Raw genomic sequence first — 19,532 nt, forward strand, 5'->3', positions numbered from 1 at the left:
CTTTTTAGTTTGTAACGACAAGCGCCATCACGATATAGCACAATCCGGTTGTTGATTGTTCTGCTTGATTTACCTAGGACGGATTCTAAAGATATCGATGAATCTATAGAATGCCTCCTACCTCCCTACCCAATACCGAAGCATGTACGGCGCTTCGATTTTAGCGTGTGTGAATGCTAGTGGTGTGTACTACGTTGTACGTACTGTACGGATTATAAATAAATCTGTTACCCATAATGATGAAATGACGATCGATAATATAATAATTAATCTTCAAAAATTGCATTGAATTGAATTGAACAATTGAATTTTATTAAATCAAAACATCTAAAAACTCCTTAATCTTTTTGTCAAGATACCAAACAATAGGAAAAAGAATATTTTCGCGATCAATAGAAAATTTATTTTCTGCCGTACAATAACATTGTACCTTCCCTGCGCGTGTGAAGAAGTCCCCAAAGTTGAACTGGTCGCTTGCTATTGCCCGTACCGTACCAGACATTACAACTCCAGACACTAATATTTAATTGAAGTTACATTGAATTCCATTTTCAATCAAATAATATGATCTGCGACCATTACATTCTTCAATGTCTTTAAGCAGAAGAACTACAAGAAAATCTGAAGCTCTCACAAGTTCATCTGGAAACACAATCGCGATGGCTCCAGGCGTCAACCACAACCTTGGATCGTATACACACACATACTCTCAGTCCAATGTTAATGGCAGGAAACGGGCAAGAGAATCTGCTGATAGCGACGATCATCTACTATCCAAAGCGAAGAAATCAAAGCTCGCCATCGAGATACCAGCTCCAAAATTAAAATCGCTTCCACCAAGAAATCGATCAGGCGTCATCAAATCGAACGCGAATCCCGACTCTGCGAACTCCGTGCAACATCCACAAATAGCAACAACAGTAGATGTACGAACAGCACATCCACCATCCCAGAATTCACAACAACAACAACAACCACCACCACCTCCTACAAAACACCAAAATAAAGTTGCCAATGGCATCAAACACGAGCTGGATAGACTACAGGACAAACTTTTACAGGCGGACAAGGCTGATTTGAAGGATGAAAGGCGGAAGCTTCGATCGCAAGAAGGGACAAAATTCAAAAGTGAATTGTCTGCATATTTCCCAGAGTACGATGAAGTTATTGGAAACGTTCCCAAGGAAGAACGTGAGTTTTATTCATCTATGAAAATTGGTGCTTCGAACTGTAGCTGACTCTCCTTTCCAGATTTCTTAGATGTCGATACGCCTATCATCATCATCGATAGCTCCAAGCCTTCTATCAAACCTCTGCGTACCTCCAAAAAGAAGGAATCGAACAACGAATATGCGGTGAAAGAATACCCATCCTCTCTCTTCACCAATCTTCACAATACACACAAAGTAGAATTTTCCGAGTTTACTCCTATGGACTGCGATGAGGATCCTCTATCTGAGGAGCACTTTAAGACACTCCACAAACGACCAGAACGCCAAGAGAAGGCTGTGCGAAATGCAGACAAGAGCCGAGCTCAACATGAGAGAGATTCAGTCATTCGACTGATGGAAGGTCTCCAAGGGCCGGACTGGCTCAAGACTCTCGGGGTTAGTGGCATTACCGAGGGTAGGAAGAAGGAGTTTGAATCGGCACGGCACTACTTCATCAAAGGGTGCGAGTCGATCCTTGAAAAATTCCGGATCTGGAAGGATGACGAGAAGCAAAGAAAGTTGAAGAAAGAACGCGCCATAGCCGAAGCACAAGCAAGAGCTGAGGCAGAATCAGAAGAAGGCGAGGACTCGGAGGATGATCTTGAAAGTAACGGTGATCCTCCTGACCTTAGTGACATCGATGCTTCAGCAGCAAGACAACTGCACGATGAGGCAATTGCCAGTTCTACTCCTCGACCAAAGGCTAGAACAAACTCTGTGCTTGTCGGTACACCTGCCGTTGAGAGGGAATTCAAATCATTCTTCGCAAAACCATATTTGCGCGAAGCAGCACTTGGAAAGCACAGGCGTAGTGGTAGAACTGTAGCCGCCTGGGGACATCCCGTCCCTGAACTTCCAGAGGTAGCTGAATTTGACTTGCCGGAGGAATTTCTTGATGAGGAAACATTGAAGACTCATGCGAGAAAGAAGAGAAGAGACAGGAGAATTGCAAAAGATTGAATATGCAGTTCTGGGCAATTATAGGGCTTGGGAGTAAAGGAGAAATGTCAATTTGAAAGTGCTTCAGTTGACTTGGGATGTACAATATGGTGGTTTGGGTGGCTTGGGTATGCATGACCAGGGGAAATTGGTCCTGGGGAGTTATATTTGTTGACCTTTGCTAACATTACTTGTATAATTTGTACACTACTATGGAACTAATGGAAGACACGGCTGTGTTAGATGAATACTATATTATTGTCTCAGAAATTCCAGATCCTTTTCATACTTGTAATGTGCCTTTTCAATTGTGAGACTTGAGTTTGCGGGCATGATTGGCGTGATCTATTGTTTGAACTGCAGTTGATATCGCAAATCTGATACTCCTACTGCTTGATTCCTACTGATTCAACTGATAATATATCATAGAACTTAGCAAGGTGATGTGAGTTTTCAAGTGATATCTTGGATTAATATCAGCTACTCTGTACAGATGGAGATCGTGATGTAAGATGCGTGTGTATGGTTAGGGAATGAGATCGATGCGTAGAAGTTCTTTTAATCAGAGGATGGCGAGGCCCATCGTCTATGGAGTTTGGGATTTTGTGAAATGCTGAAATGATATAAGTGATTAGGGTGGATGGAACAGGATGTAGTGGGACGGTGCACATTATCGTTACTTCGAAATTTGAGGGAATGATATGTTGAACATGTTTTACATACGCATCGATGGGTAGATAGATATCTCGAGTCTTGAACGGGTATTGCAGCGTGAATGTCGGTTCTTTTTTGGTAAGTAAGAGGGAGGAAAGGAGAAGGAGAAGGAGAAGGAGAAGGAGAAGGAAACTGAAATGTATGTAAGGTTTCGTTATCATCTAGCACTGCACCCTGCTCGCAAGCTGAGCATGTTTGTTCTAGTCATTGTCATCGTGTATCAAAGGAGGTCGCGCGTCTCTTCTGCCCTGGCGGTAGTAGAGGGGATTGTAGGAGGATATTGAGACAAACCAGCCCAGAAGTAGAGAAACGACTAGTTGAGAATGAGCATGAGCTTCACATATGGTGATCTGCGTTAAGTATATAGTATTGGATGAAATATTATGAGGTCGCTATGCTAGCGGTGTACCGTTGCAGTCCACTATTATGATATTCTTACCGCCGAAGAACTCATGGATGACTCTTTGATTTAGATGATGTATATCGATTTTATGGATGCCGTAGATTGAAGATATTTGAAAGAGAGTGTTACTCAACTCCATCTACGGCGATCTGAGTAGATTTTAAATGCCACCATCACAAATTATGCACCATGGCCTCGCGGGAAAACATCTCTAGATACCTGGATTCTGATTCCAGGAGTAATGTATCGTGGCCACCTCAGTCCGCATGGCAGTAATACAGTTCAGAATGAAAGAATGAACGGTGTGACTGGCTTGAAAATCAAAGATCCTGAGTCTTAAGATGTGAGGAGGAAGGTGCAGTTTAACCAGGTGGTGTGTATCTGGAGACCTTGTCAAACTTATCATATCAAAAACACATATATTGTAGATGTTAGATGGTTGACATCAGACAGTGCAAACTGGTCTGGAGCTCTTGGCTGTTTTAACCCTTTTTCGTCTGCACATTCTGCACTCCGAGTTCTATGTGGTTCCTTGGGTATGGTTTCGGCAGTTGTTACTCTTTCTTCCACAAAGTCAGATCAGTTGTTTGAATATCTTTTTTTTTTTTTTTTTGATATTTTAGGTTAATTCTTATTGCTCTTTTGAGCTTCAACCAAGTCGGTCGTTTCGTGGAATCTTTCGTTGTGGATATATAGGCCAATGATTAAAGAGCTTGAATGGGTTTGACATAGGTAACTATCCCGACTTTCTTACACACTAGGTATTCACATACCTGGCTTTGGATATGATTTTTTTTTCTTTTGCTCGAGAAGGATGGTGATAGATGAGCTGGAATGATCTGCTTAGATTACACCAAATTGAAAACGTTTTCTTACGAAATGACGGATGTTGTTGTATGGGTGCGCAAATTTGTGAAAGAGGGTATGCAGGTGGAATTCTATGAATGTGTGGATTGAATGAACAGGTACGGATAGTTGTCTGGAGATTAAGGATTTGGGAAGGTCATATCATTCTTGAAAGTGGGACGATAGTGTAAGTCTGTAGTGAGATTATGTGTGGGAGGAATTACCTAGGTGTGCAAATTCTTTGGTCAAGAGGTACATATGTATATTTGGCGACAATCACGCTCTTTCTCACTTGGCCTATTGATGTCCTTTGTGGAGTAAGAGCAGCTACAAGCCCTCGAAGTTCCTACCACCTTATCTTAACTTGCCATATCTCGTGTCTTTTTGCCACTGCCGAGATATAATCGTCGCTCGATATCATTTACCGTGAAGATACGAAGACGTTCTGGATTGATTGCTGCACAACGGGCATCATCCCTTTCCTCTTATCCCTCCTTACATTTTACAAACAAAGTCTCTACTTGTTCCGCGGAGCTTTGCTTTTCCAGGTTTGCCTTAAAGTATTGAAATACTCACAAAATTAGAAGTTACTTGGAGTGTTCAAACCGCTGGTAGTAACAAACGCACGAGAAGGTATGGATCATTGTATAATCATAGATCTTCAAGCATTGAGAACTTTCACGTTTAACCGGCTTAAAAGTTGACATGAAAGCAGTAACTCAGCGGGTCCGACTGTGACAAATGATGATACAAATCCAATAAATATTTGGCTAAATTTATCAGGCCAACTATAGCCTCGAAAGAGAAAAAGATTGTGAAGCGAAATATAGGAGTAAACAAAAGAATCCTAGGCTTGCGTGGGCAATAGTTGGATCTTGGAGAGTTGTCATTGAGCCTCAGAAGACCACATGAAGCAAGCTACAAAGTGCAATCGAAATATCGGATGATTGGATCTCCCCTCTCAGTTCTAGGATAGTAGGATGAGTATTAACAACTTGTTATTTCTCGACCAACGAATCTGGAAGGCTAAGCCCCCAAAGACTTGATACGAATTGATGAAAGCTCGACGTCTTCCGTTGTGGCGTTGGCAAGATTAATTGTTGTGTGTTCAACTGCTGCGTAGGTACTCCCTGCCTGCTTTGTAATTTTCTTGTTTGATGCGACGGAAGGGTCGGTGATCAAACAGACGCATTGTTCCAGATTATGTAGGAAAGAATGTTATGAACTTATAAGACATACATTAGTGTTTAGCGCCATTCATTTCCATGGCAAGCGGGAAGACCAAACCAATTCCTGAGGATTTGAAACGACACGGAAAAAGATCCTGGCGATCAATCGATAGTGTAAAGAGTACAGAGTCTAATCAACCCTTTCTTTTGTTGATAAGGTTATGAAGTCGAATTTTGAGGCAATTGCTTTTCTTCACGGGAAGATGTCAACGGAGTTGTCAATGTAACCTTGAGTATGGATGGATTGTGTGCCCGAATCGATATCACAAATGGACGGCTAATGTTTTATTGATTCGCAAGCCTTCTGATATCCAGGATGTCAATGCAGATGCAGCACACACACATCGACACCATGTACGCAGATGCCGGCAAGGATCACCGGGACCGAACCTATTTAAGATGTAGAAATCTTAATTCATATACAAACTCGAGACAGAGTGGCTTTGAGAGGGGATGGATAAGCTGATAAGTTGCATAGAAAATTGCATGAATTTGGTGAACTAGGTGAGCTATTCGAATATCTTCCAAGTCCGCACCAGCTCCCTAGAAAAGTAGTAGCCAAGGAAACAAGCAAGCATGATCTATCAAACCACAACTGGAAACATTTGAACGCATTGACTTTGGAACATGGAGAAAGTTATAGACTTGAGCATTGTGAGACGAGACGAGGTCCCTGTCCTTGGTAGAAAGAGTCCGATAGACTAGCAGATTAGCAGACTCGAGAGACAACACGACTTCAATTGACTTTCTGCAACTTGAACATCGAAATAATTAAACCATGACTAATAATTACTACTCGTAGATGAAAACGAGAAAAGAGAGAGAGGGTCACACAAGCCGGGGCCTTTGTAACATCTTCGCTCCAAAAGTCCCTCGGTCCTACAAACACTTTGTCTTCTTCCTTTTTCCTTTGTAGCTCTTCCACTCTGCATTTATTTCCCTTCATTGATTTCGAACATATACTACCAAAAATACCTTCTGTTCCTGGGCATCAGCACTCCTTCACAAATCAAATATCAGCCGCTTTTGGGCGTCACAAAAGTCAACACCTTCCGCACATTTCCATGCAAACATTGGGCATTCTGACATGACGAAAACCACTCCAGACTGAACAGATAATTCATAAAGAATTATCCCAGGCGGAAGCAGGCCTTCTGTTGTTACCTTCCTTCTTCAAATACTTGTTAATTTTTAAGTTTGTTCTCCATTAATCAACTTGCTCAATCGATAAAGAACCTTGTCCGATGCGACCATCCACGGTTAATACATGCAGCTGACGGAACGCATAGTAATACGGAGTGCACCGATTATTCCGATACGATATTGATACATAACTCTACCTACCTTCCCAGCTGCTCTCAGCTTTTACACCTGTAAACTGTAGAAATGGCTCCAAATTATTTAAAGGTTTCTACGGGAAGCACAGGCTCGAAGAGTCTTGCGACACCAACCGCGCACATGGCAACAACAACTGTGAAGGTTGGTGGCATGACATGCGGAGCGTGCACATCTGCGGTGGAATCAGGATTCAACGGTGTGGATGGCATTGGAAATGTATCAGTCAGCTTGGTAATGGAGAGAGCTGTAATTATTCACGACCCAGAAAGAATACCGGCCGAGAAAATACAAGAAATCATTGAGGATCGCGGTTTCGATGCAGAAGTACTGGCTACGGATTTACCATCTCCCATGTTCGATAGAGATGAACACAACGACGATCCCACCGATAATTCTGACGATGACGAGTCAAATGATGCGCCTATAACCACAACAACGTTGGCCGTAGAGGGAATGACATGCGGAGCTTGCACTTCAGCAGTGGAGGGGGATTTGCGGATGTTCCGGGAGTGAAGACTTTCAGTATTTCATTACTGTCAGAAAGGGCAGTAGTCGAGCACGACACTACAATATTGACTGCGGAACAAATTGCAGAAATCATTGAGGATAGAGGGTTCGGAGCAACCATTGTCGAATCAAATACAGCTACCTCTCCTTCACGAACACGTAAGTCGCGCCGCGACAGTACTTCGAAGAGAGATAAGGTCGCCACAACTACTATTGCTATTGAGGGGATGACTTGCGGTGCCTGCACATCCGCTGTCGAAGGTGGATTCAAGGATCTCGAGGGTCTTGTGCAGTTCAATGTCAGTTTACTTGCAGAGCGGGCCGTAGTTATTCACGACCCCTCCAAACTATCTGCTGAGAAGATTGCCGAGATTATCGAAGATAGAGGGTTTGATGCCAAGATTATATCCACACAATTAGGCTCCAGTCAACAGTCGGCAGCTACCACATCACAGTTCAAATTATTTGGAGTAGCATCGGCTGCTGATGCGACCGCTTTGGAAACCAAACTTTTATCACTACCGGGTGTCAATTCTGTAACAATAAGTCTCGCCAAGAATCGGTTAACTATTTCTCATCAACCAAATATCGCTGGGCTGCGAGCTCTCGTCGACCTCATTGAGTCTCAGGGTTACAATGCTTTGGTCGCTGATAATGACGACAATAACGCCCAACTTGAATCTCTTGCGAAGACTAGAGAGATAACCGAATGGCGTACCGCCTTCAAGACTTCTCTAAGCTTTGCTATTCCAGTCATTTTAATCAGCATGGTATTTCCTATGCTTATCCCGTTTTTGGATTTCGGAAGTTATGTTGTCTTCTTTCCCGGATTGTATCTTGGTGATATCATTTGTTTAATTCTCACGATACCCGTTCAATTCGGCATTGGAAAGCGTTTTTATGTTTCTGCATACAAATCTATGAAGCACGGTTCACCTACGATGGATGTTTTAGTTGTTCTTGGAACATCTGCTGCTTTCTTTTTCAGTGTTGCAGCTATGATCGTTTCCGTTCTTCTTCCCCCTCACACTCGACCAAGCACTATTTTTGACACAAGCAGTATGCTTATCACTTTTATCACTCTGGGACGATTTCTTGAAAACCGAGCAAAGGGCCAGACCTCGAAAGCACTTTCTCGCCTTATGTCTTTGGCTCCGTCTATGGCAACCATTTATGCCGATCCAATTGCTGCAGAGAAAGCAGCTGAGGATTGGGATACCAAAGAATCAAAAGCCGATCATGCTCAGGAAGGAAATGCTGCAGAGGAAAAGGTCATCCCCACTGAACTTATAGAAGTTGGCGATATCGTCATTTTACGACCCGGTGATAAGATTCCTGCTGATGGAACTGTTACCCGAGGTGAGACTTACGTTGATGAAAGTATGATTACCGGCGAGGCGATGCCAGTATTAAAAAAGAAGGGAGGTTTACTCATTGGTGGTACCGTCAATGGTGCTGGTAGAGTCGACTTCCGTGTTACACGTGCTGGACGAGACACTCAATTGAGTCAAATTGTGAAGTTGGTTCAGGATGCACAAACTACACGGGCTCCAATTCAACGACTGGCTGATACCATTGCCGGCTACTTTGTTCCGTTCATTCTTTGTCTCGGGTTTCTTACATTCTCAATTTGGATGATCCTTAGCCATGTCCTTTCGCATCCGCCAAAGATCTTCGTGGATGAAAAGAGTGGTGGGAAATTCATGGTTTGTGTTAAACTTTGTATCTCGGTCATTGTTTTTGCCTGTCCATGCGCTTTAGGTCTTGCAACTCCCACTGCTGTGATGGTAGGAACCGGTGTGGGTGCAGAGAATGGAATTTTGGTCAAAGGTGGTGCTGCTCTAGAGACGGCTACTAAGATTACACAAGTTTTCCTTGACAAGACTGGCACAATTACAGAGGGTAAAATGAGCGTTGCAAAGATCAACTTGGTTTCCGCCTGGACGAACAATGAATCACGTAAGAGACTATGGTGGACAATCGTTGGCCTTTCCGAAATGGGCAGTGAACATCCTATCGGTAAAGCTATTCTCGCTGCTGCCAAGGAAGAACTTGGAGTCGGCCCTGAAGGCACTATTGATGGGAGCATTGGCGATTTCGAAGCTGCCGTTGGTAATGGTATCAGCGCTTTAGTTGAGCCTGCTGTTAGCAACGAACGTACTCGTCACAGAATCTTAGTCGGCAATGTTCGCTACCTAACAAACAATAATGTATCTGTACCCCAAGATGCCATCGAGTCTTCCGAAGAAGCAAATGTCAAAGCTGCTGGATCATCTAAAACTTCATCAGCAGGTACAACCAATATCTTTATCGCCATTGACGGATCTTATTCTGGCCACTTGTGTCTTGCGGACACCGTCAAAGATAGCGCTGTCGCAGCCATTGCCGCTCTTCATCGTATGGGTATCAAAACTGCAATTGTCACAGGTGATCAACGTCCAACCGCGCTTGCGGTTGCACGTGTCGTTGGCATACCACCTAAAAATGTTCACGCTGGAGTTACCCCTGATCAAAAGCAAGATATCATTCGCAAGTTTCAATCTCGTGGAGAATGCGTTGCAATGGTAGGAGATGGAATCAATGATTCTCCTGCTCTTGCCACAGCAGACGTTGGCATTGCTATGGCAGGTGGTACCGATGTCGCTATGGAAGCAGCAGACGTTGTTCTCATGAGACCAAATGATCTTATGGATATTCCCGCGTCTATTCAACTTGCTAGATCGATTTTCAATCGTATTAAGCTTAATTTAGCCTGGGCATGCGGCTATAACATCGTTGGCCTTCCGTTCGCCATGGGCATCTTCCTTCCTTTCGGATTACATCTACACCCAATGGCAGCAGGTGCAGCAATGGCTTTTAGTAGTGTGAGTGTAGTATGCAGTAGTTTGTTATTGAAGACTTGGAAAAGACCCAGGTGGATGGAAGATGCTTTGTTAGAAGAAAAGGGACAACTGAGAAAGAGGGGCCAAGGTTGGGGCTTCGGAGGCTGGAGTGGAAAGGTTACGGATGCTTATAGAGTTGTTGTTGGAAGGGGCAGAGGTGACCAAGGGGGTTATGTTCCTTTAAATACTCTGGAACCAGTATAGGTTAGAGTTGGATATTGAATTGACTTGAAGGGCGTTGGATTTAATTTGTTCTTGCGAGATATCCTCTTTTGGTATTGGGCGTTATTATTATGAGTTTGCCATTGAAACGTATTCGTTATGAGTTATAGGATGGTTAAAGCTTTTCACTAGCCTGTGTATTGTAAAATTCTAGTTTCTTTCTTGGTCTAGACCTAGACGTGTAGAAAATTATGAGAAAAATTCAATCAGCATAAGATAAGATCCGAAGGGCTATGATAATGTGACTATGATGGTAAAGACCGATTCCTCATTCTCCCTCACACACATACTTCATCTAGCATTTATGAATGTCCCAATGTGACCGCAATTCCAAATAAAAAAGCAAAAGTCTTCTCATTCAAGATGGTATTAAGAAGTATCCTAATCTTCACTTCTGTTCCACCATACAGAAACAAGCAACGATATCCACGTTTTCATCCTGATTAGAGTATCATCGTACTATGTAGTAGCTACCAACTACGAACATCCGAACTTTCGCATCTCGATTACCTTGATGGCATCAATCTTTTCTATGAATTGGGGGGTTTCTTTTTCGAAAGCGAGATACGTATTGATGAAATGATTGTTAGGTTTATTATGCATGTAAATATGATATCGTGTACAATGTATATTTAGTCATCCGGGTTCGGGAGGTTAGTAGTGATGGAATTGTAGTTTGAAGGCAGAGGAGTTATGGGGTGGATAGTAGGTTTACGTATTTGTTGTTGGTGAGTTTATAGCTAGGTACTCACTGCTTTTGCCTGTATTGCTGGTGCGTGTACGAGGTGAATTTATCGACTCCTTTTGGAAGTTTGACGGTGCTCGATTACGTCTCCTCGGGTTTGTTTTTGAGAAGTTTCATTGTTATGGAAATCAGGTGAGAGAACTTGAAGTTGAACTAGAAGAATTGAGTTATGGGATTTGCTAGCTAAGCTATATAAATCTTTCGACTTGTACTCGAGTATTTCCTTTCCCTTAATATATACCTCTTGTCTCTAGCTGCATTATATACTACCAATACACGATCTTGAGAAACTCATTTAGCAACGCCTGATTCTGCGTCACCAGTTTCAATTATTTACTACCTTTCTCAACATCGATATCAACATTCTCTCGACTTCCCGCTGCTTCAGGCGTAATTTCTCCACTAGCGTTACTACCCACCGCTGTTTCTGCATCAGCCTCCCCATCCCCAGTCTTGATATTCCTCTCCGAAAACATCTCATCATCCCCTTCAACACTCCACTCCCTCCATTCTCCCTTGAAGCCCCTCATCCACTCCCACCTAACTTCTCTCGCACCTTCTTTGCCTTTCACTGGTATCCCTCCTAGTCCCCCTTTGCTGAAATCTCCCTGCATCTTCGTTCGGTTCGGAACGATAAACCTCCTATCCACCCTCATAATCGCAAACAAAAAGAGCACCACAATCTCAATCCCAAAATTAAAGATATAAAAACATGCTTTACTATGATACCAAGCCGGATCATCAATGCTTCTCGGTACATATGCCGTTCCGGCTCTGAAAGCCGCCCCGAGAGTAAGTAATACCGATGTTCCCAGCACCAATCGAACCTTCGTTCTTAATTTTCCGGTCCCGAATTTTTCCACCTGGTTCCGAGGGAGAAGCAGTCGTAAGGCTAGGAGTGAAATTGGGACGAACGCGAAGATGGCGAAATATGTGCTAACGACTAGTGTTACGATCCGATCGATCCACAAAACATGTGGATCTAGTGTAAAGAAATTCTCGACAAGAACCGATATATTTGTGATCAATCCTGCGACTAAACTCACATACCCTACGCGAAAACAAGTCCGGACCGAATATTTCCATGCCCATGGATGATATGCCCTCAATAATCGACTTGTGAAAATGATATTGATGAGATATAACAATATAGTGCCTGCAGCGACGAAAACTTGGGCCGCGAGCGCGAGACGGATGTTGGAGGGGTAGGATGCCCAGATGATACGAAGAGCGCATGTGATGACGCGGGAAAAGGAAAATCCGAAGGCCATGCCGGACATGAGGAATTTTTGGCCGCGACGGAAGTTTATTTGGAGGAGAGACATGTGGATGATGGAGGAGAGGAGGAAGAGGAGCATGAAGATTGTGGTGAGGGGTGTATCGATTGGGTGCGTGGGTGTGAGGCCTATGGTGGCGGATTTTGGGGAATAAGGTGGTGACATCTTGATGGTATGTTAGTTTTGTATTTGGCTGTCAGAAGGGAGATTGTATAGAAGGGATAGGAGGAGAAGAGGAGGAGAATGACGAAGGGAGAAAGGATTGACGAGAAGGATATATAAGGGCAAGAAGAGAGTGAACTTACATTCAGAGTATTTGAGGCCATCTGGCATCTCAATTGAAAAGGAAAGAAATCTTTATCGATTCTTTCAGACCCCTTTTTTCCAAAAGATTTCTATCAGATCCTATCGTTGCGACAACACGATTGTCACATACCCTCTTACAGCAATGAACGTGAAATAAGTTTATGAGTCCAAGCTCCTATATCAAACTTCACCTTCACTCCACTGACAAACAGGATGATAATAAAAAAGCAGAGGGAAAGAAAACTTGCAGACTCTTTAATCTAATGTATTACAAGATAGAAAGAATGTCATGAAGCGGAACTGTCACATTTTATAAGATACACCAGCTCCTGGATAGGATATTGAATTTGTCTAGTAGTCTTTGGTTGCCTTGCACCTCGATACACAACATTCGATATTGTTTGTAGCCATCTTTCGTACCGTGTCAATCATCCAACCAAAAAACGAAATTCAAGACCAAAGATACATCAGTCCGCAATTATAAATCTAATTGCTATTTCCATATTCACCTCCGCTCGAGTTCCCCTACCTAAATACTGTCTTCAACTCCAGTTCAGCCTCGATCCTCGCCATATAGTTGCTGGTCACATTGTCATTTCCAACCAACAGTGAATACAACAAAAAAAACGGAATCTCGCTCTTAACGGAGACCGATTTCGTATATACTTTTATACTTCACCACTAGGCTATTTCGTCTTAATTGGCTTGTCCCTCTTCCTCACGATAGGATTTTATGTCGTCTATTTCCATTCGATTTCTTACAGCTAGAACCAGGGGTCAGGCGAGAAATAGATCCCGAGTACCGACACCTACCTCATACACACTCTCCGATGTCCCGCTCACGCCGCTGAATACTAATAAGCATCGGGGCGTTTACGTTAAGCCGCCATCTGAAAAATCAAAAATCTACGTAAAAAGCCCTGGCTGAATGAGTAAAAGCTTTAATTACTAGGTGGGATTGATTTTCGTGGGGAGGCGTTCTTGTGCGAGGGTTCAAGCATTTGCCAGCTATCTTGTATCGTCGTTTTGCATCTGCTGTGCTACATCGCTTATGTTGGGTTCCACGGACACAAATACGGAAGATATTCTCTTAGAAGTGGTAAGGTTGGGAATTGATTGAGTACACAAGGGGAATTTGAAGGCATCTTGGATACGGCTGTGATTGTATGTGGCGTGTTTAGTCCAGGACCCAGAGACAACCGAGTCTAGTTGGTGAGTATATAAGCCAGCTGAGACTACAAACTGGAGAGGTATCCGTTGCAATTTGGCCTGGATCAGTAGGTGAGGTTGGGCATTTGGTCTTGAGGTCTTGTTACTTGCTCAATCTCGCCAGTGGCAAGTAGCAGTACGTGCAACACTGACTTCCGAACAATTGGAATATACCTGTGAGTACTTGTGAGTCTGTATATCCAGAACCCGACGCGAATATACTCAACTCCACGTAACTAAGATTGGGGTTCATACCCAAAGGCCTACGAGACTGTGGGTAGCTGTTGCAGAGAGTCAAATTTGCAGACATACTTAGATTTGTCGGGTAGAAATTGGTGTGGTATTTGCAGATTGGCTATTCAACGGACTTGCAAGCGACTAGCATTCAAGGTTCTAGGTTTGTTACGAGCTGGCAACCGGCCGAACAAATTCCATTGGGAATATATGCGACGAAGAATCTAAAAAGCATTTGTTCTGCGTCTGAGTGCTTTTTCCAGTTTGGTTGAGTATGAAGATTCAATAGCCATTATAGAGAAGGGGTATAACCCTACCTAGGTGTAGAAGCTGAAGTGTGTTGTGCGACTTTGGGTTGGCCGGAATCCCTTGCTTCTTTGTGACCGACGTTGTATGTGCAGTGCAGCAAAGGAGGCTTGGAGGGAATCTCGTGGCAGTTTTGGCTGATGGCAGAATAAAGGCGGTGTGCGTCGCCGTTTTGACTTATGACGTTTTTAGCCTGTATCCTTGCACTATTTTATGCACCCAGGCGCTCCAAGCACAAGCCAAAATGCGACAAGCTCCATCTACTACTTGCAGGACATGACTTCCAAACATCCATACATGCGATTTTTATTGATATGATTATAAGTTTGAGTATAACTTCACTCCTGTCGAAACCTCAGTAGATCTAGAATTCCGATCAAAATGGCAAGTCCGGCTGGAAAACGCGGACCATCAGTCTTGGTATGAGCCAACCCAACACTAAATTCCAGTTGATAATTACATTTTTGCTAATTTTGTCTCAGGTTACTGATTCTCGGGAACGACAACGCCCTTCCACAGCACGAAATAATTCTCAACGACCAAATGCCAACGGCTCGAATGCGCCTAGACCAACAAGATTCATATCAGTAGATAATGTCTTACAATATGCCTCTCAAATCCCATCAGGTCAAGCTCGAGGGCCACCAGCCGGACGAAAACCTCAGGCTCTAGATCAACGTCGCGCAAATGGTCCCATATCTGCTCGGATTGCACAACAGAATGTTCCAGGTCGGAGTACAAAAATTAGTGAGAAATTGGTATTGATTCCAGATACGGTGGATGAAAAGGATGATTCAGAAACGGAAGAAATTCTTGGGGCCGGAAACCAACAGCGACTCGATGGTGGTGGAGGACCTCCGACAGATGCTGAAAGGGATATACTAAAAAGAGAGGCGGTATCAGGGGGAAGAGTTATGCGGAACGTTTACCCAAAGCAAGGAGAGCAAACGAATTGGCTAGAGTCACAGCGTATTGCACGGCACAAGCATATAAAACAAAGGCCACGGCTGCATTCGTCAAGGAACGACACGGAGCCAAGACAAAGTTATACGATGACTGTCTCTATACAGTTTACCATTTACCTTTATTACCAGGTACCGAAGGATTCAGAGTACGAAGTAGTCCGGTTTTGAAAAGTCCAGGTGGAAAAGCGGTACTAGATGAAGAGATAGAAAGGAGTGAGAATCGAGATTATCATGAGGGATATTTCGAGGATACGGATACCTACGGTGTAAGGGGAGGAGAAGATAGTCCACGAAATGAAACTGACGAAGAAAGAATCATAAGGGAAGAAGGAGCCCGAAGAGGTAGAGAGGAAACCCATATCTTTGAACAAGGCAAAAGAGCCGACAGTCCAAATCGAGTTGCGCCGGATGCGAAAACTTTTGCAGAAATGTTTGTCTTCTCGTATGGAGTGGTGGTGTTTTGGAATTTTACCGAGCATCAGGAAAAGGATATTCTCGCAGACTTGACATTTGCTGCGCACAACACAGATGTATCACTTGTTGTTCGACCTCAAGAGGAAGAAGATCTCGAAACAGAGGAGCTCCATTTTGAGTACAATTCTTTCGTTGACAGACCACGAATCTTTAATGATATGATAACCTTAAGGAGTGGTGATCATATGATCAAGCTGGCAATGAGTCATGCTATTGCTCAAAGTACGAAACTGAGTTTCTTTGAGGAGCGAATGTCGCAGACTATGCTAAGCGCAGAACATATTCCTAAGCACTTGGCCTTGACGGGCCAACTTGGTATGTCTCGCACGGAGATTCTTAAGATTCTTGGACGTCTCTTCAAAAGTAGGGTAGATGTCAATCTTTGTAAGTCATACATCTTTTCTTCGCTTAAGTTCTTGCTAACATTCTCAAGCATCAAATATCCTCGACGTACCCAGTTTCTTTTGGGATTCCGAACCCACTTTACATCCACTTTACGAAGCCATTCGAGAGTATCTCGAAATCGGTCCTCGTATCACGACACTGAACGAGCGTTGTCGAGTTTTCTTGGACTTAGCGGAAGTTCTCAGTGACAGTATCGCAGATACAAAAATGAGCACAATCACGTGGATTGTCATTATCCTAATCATCATTAGTATAGCAGTAACGGTCACAGAAGTAGGTTTAAGATTTATTATATTGGAAAAAGCGGGTTCAAATGGGGAAATCCTGCAGCGGGAATGGCTCTTATGGATAGAAATTGGTCGAGATTTGATTTTAGTAAGCCTCAGCTGGAAGCTATTTGTGGAGTAGGACACACGATTACGGAGCTTTGAACTGAGGACTCGGGAGATGTTAATATTGAATGCGGGGTAGATACTTTGTTTTTTTGTATACTGGAAGGCTTGGCGCAGGTATTGGGAAGGGTGTTAAGTGTGTATAGAGTAGTTGTATATAACATGCGTGTAATATTGCTTAATGAGAGCCAGCGTTCATGTTAATTTTAATCGGGATGACCAGATTGGAGTTTCGCTAAAAACTTTGCTGTGGGCTTTTGCAATGAGCAGTTATTTCGTAATGTTTTTGGAAGCTCAAGTCTCGCTTACAGATTGATTGGTTGCAAGTTGACAACGTCGTTTTTGTTTGATTAACTAATAATTTGAATGTTTTCCTACTGTTGACGGTCAGCTTTTGTTAGAGGGATGTTTGAAAGGTTAGTTTCGAAGCGTTTGCAGAGGCATTAGTCATGAGTTAGTAAAAATCTTGGTCTTCATAAGGATCTCAATGGTATCTGTAATCAGTTCTTTCTTGCTGAGTGCTCTTTATTCTACGGCGAATTACTTTCGTGTCACTGAAAGTCCAGAAGATTACTCTCATGCCACTCAGATTCTAGTCTACTAAAGCTAGATTCTATAGATTGTATATTTCTAATCCTGGATTCTACCTTTCAACCCTCATTCCTAGCTTTCAAATATATATTCTAGCGCTATTCTCTATTATGATTGCTAGTCTCTTAGTCAAAAGTTTTATTTCATATTTTGGATTCTAATTTTAATATTAAACATTCAGGTTGAAAAATTACAGTCTAATCTAAAAACTATAGAATCTAGCTACTATAAAATCTTAGTAGCGTGCATGAGGGTAAATAAATTCACTTTTAGTGGCATCAGAGTAATTTACCGTTTATTCTATTACTGTATCGTTTTTGAATAATAACATGAGTTAGTAGGTCATATCGTCTAATTAGATACTGGGTGCTCCTCCTGCTAGCTCGTTCATCAATGATTGTGGTCCTCTGTCAATTATCAGAATATTCAGTCCTTGTATGAACAAGGGTTGAATGAATGGGCTTAAGTCATTCATAGCCTACAACAAAGGAGCTAGTCTTACAGCAAGGCCTATTTAAGGCTTGCTTCTTCCTGTAATTAGCTAGCTCATTACATAGAATACACATTGACAACCAGAGCCTACGTTTTAGGTTCCACGCCATTCGTATCGTTCTCGAACGAACAGTCCTCCATATCATTTAAGTGTTGAGGGGCCTTTGAAAAAAAAAGTAGTGATAGGGCTCTCATTCGTGGGTTAGTTGCTGGATTGTGTGTAGCAGACATCCTTCCAAACATCCACAGTCATATCATTTTTCCGGGAACACGTGAAGCTCCTGGAGAATCTGAAAAGCTTACCTTTGGATTGTATCTATTTAGTACCTACAAAAATCACATAAGATCTCGCAGCACATCATATCACAATCAAATATAGCTTCAGTAACAAGATGTAAGAACAGCAGATCAATTAGCCGAACTGAGTTTCTAATATCCCCGGAAATATGCCCGATATCCCCTACTCACACCCACAATCCTGTAGCGAAAAGACTCCATCATGTCCAACAAATGCTCATACCCAGAAGTCCGTTCATAAATCATAATCTCGTAAGTCATGAGTTCATAAACACATGGGCTGCCATATTCATATCCAAACCCTAGCAACGAAAAAAGAGGAAATCGATAAAGTATTGGCGGTCGATCCGAGTGGGTTGCCACAAAGAAACATTATCCTGAATGTAGTTGAATGGTGCCCTTTGACTGTTTGTCTAGATTGCGAAATACTGATTTGCCGAGTCGTTTATATCGAATATGAATCAACAAGAAATGCTCAGATTCTCAACTATGATGGTCTTTACAAACGGGGTCAACATGATCGCCGCCACTTTACCAGACTGTGTCCCCTATCTACCAGTTCTTCGGTTAGCCGCAGTTGCCTTCTGAGTGGCAACCTTGGCCTTACCATCCTCGATCTTTGCCTTTGCGGCAGCCTCCTTTGCCTTCTTCTCGGCATCCTGACGAGCTTTCACATTGTCCTTGTGATCTGGGTGTTTATATCCACATCTGTTAGTACAGGGGTCGGAAGCGCGAAGCATTGTGAAGTCCTTATTGACTGGACTAGCAGCACAATCGGGGCAATAGTATTGGTGGGTGAGGCAGTACTTGAGTCCTGAGTTTGGTGCTTTTCCATCCATGCGACAGTTACCTGTCATAGTCTTCATACCGGGGCAGTGGTGAGTCTTGCCGGAACGTCCAGCAGGCATGATGAATTTTGGATGGTTTTGAAAGTGGAAGATTTTGTGTATGATTGTGTGTTAATCGTGTATTTGAGGACGATGCCTTGGAATGGATGCTAAGTTGGTGGAAGAAGGTGAGTTTTGTTAATGGAGAATTCTGATAGGTAATTGATGACTTCGAGTTTATAATGGAGGGAAGAAGGAGACGCAGCCTCCGGGGACAAGATATACAGACACCAAAGACATCTCGAGTGAATTACCGTACAGCTGATAAGAATCAAAATCACATGTGGTAGTAGTCGTAGCAGTAGCAATCTCAAATTGTTGTATTAAGATTATGGTGATGATGTGATTGATTGATTAGGCGAGAATTGAATTAGGGGAGAGTTCAGATGATATCAACGGCTCATGCCGTATAAGCAAGGATCTAGCGCGGAAAGTACAAGTTACAGCAATTAATATTATAGCCATGATGATTGAGGGGAGATTGAACCACTCTAAAAGGAGCAGCTATGAGGTATTTTTTTCTACCGTACCAAATCATGAACAAGAATGATGCCATTGAGAAATGCATGCCAATATGAGCACCAATGACTAGATTTTTGAGAAGGTGAATTAACGGCTCACGGTACCGTATTGGAAAATGAAATCCGTCATTGGTTAGCAA

At 42.9% G+C, this 19,532-nt stretch overlaps 5 protein-coding genes across 5 annotated transcripts; 3 read left to right on the forward strand and 2 right to left on the reverse strand.

Annotated features, from left to right (window-relative positions):
* Positions 1 to 590: 590 nt before the first annotated feature.
* Bfra_011829 (putative iq calmodulin-binding domain-containing protein) lies at positions 591 to 2,171 on the forward strand (the record flags this gene model as incomplete). The annotated part of the gene is made up of 2 exons (XM_037342155.1): positions 591 to 1,191; positions 1,252 to 2,171. The coding sequence occupies 2 exons, from the start codon at positions 591 to 593 to the stop codon at positions 2,169 to 2,171; spliced, it is 1,521 nt and encodes a 506-aa protein (XP_037187813.1).
* A 4,557-nt stretch (positions 2,172 to 6,728) lies between these two features.
* Bfra_011830 (putative heavy metal translocating p-type atpase protein) lies at positions 6,729 to 10,273 on the forward strand (the record flags this gene model as incomplete). The annotated part of the gene is made up of 2 exons (XM_037342156.1): positions 6,729 to 7,117; positions 7,162 to 10,273. The coding sequence occupies 2 exons, from the start codon at positions 6,729 to 6,731 to the stop codon at positions 10,271 to 10,273; spliced, it is 3,501 nt and encodes a 1,166-aa protein (XP_037187814.1).
* A 1,092-nt stretch (positions 10,274 to 11,365) lies between these two features.
* On the reverse strand, positions 11,366 to 12,478 carry Bfra_011831 (putative family c-likeg-protein-coupled receptor protein; the record flags this gene model as incomplete). Its single annotated transcript, XM_037342157.1, has 1 exon — positions 11,366 to 12,478. The coding sequence occupies one exon, from the start codon at positions 12,476 to 12,478 to the stop codon at positions 11,366 to 11,368; it is 1,113 nt and encodes a 370-aa protein (XP_037187815.1).
* Positions 12,479 to 14,749: 2,271 nt separating this feature from the next.
* Positions 14,750 to 16,643, forward strand: Bfra_011832 (putative sporulation protein rmd8 protein; the record flags this gene model as incomplete). Its single annotated transcript, XM_037342158.1, is given in 5 exon segments — positions 14,750 to 14,788; positions 14,851 to 15,264; positions 15,279 to 16,191; positions 16,241 to 16,587; positions 16,599 to 16,643. The coding sequence occupies 5 exon segments, from the start codon at positions 14,750 to 14,752 to the stop codon at positions 16,641 to 16,643; spliced, it is 1,758 nt and encodes a 585-aa protein (XP_037187816.1).
* A 1,889-nt stretch (positions 16,644 to 18,532) lies between these two features.
* Bfra_011833 (uncharacterized protein) lies at positions 18,533 to 18,892 on the reverse strand (the record flags this gene model as incomplete). Its single annotated transcript, XM_037342159.1, has 1 exon — positions 18,533 to 18,892. The coding sequence occupies one exon, from the start codon at positions 18,890 to 18,892 to the stop codon at positions 18,533 to 18,535; it is 360 nt and encodes a 119-aa protein (XP_037187817.1).
* Positions 18,893 to 19,532: the final 640 nt, after the last annotated feature.

This window comes from Botrytis fragariae (genome assembly GCF_013461495.1).
Source record: "Botrytis fragariae strain BVB16 chromosome Unknown tig00000255, whole genome shotgun sequence".
In the NCBI taxonomy this organism is placed as follows: Eukaryota; Fungi; Ascomycota; class Leotiomycetes; order Helotiales; family Sclerotiniaceae; genus Botrytis; species Botrytis fragariae.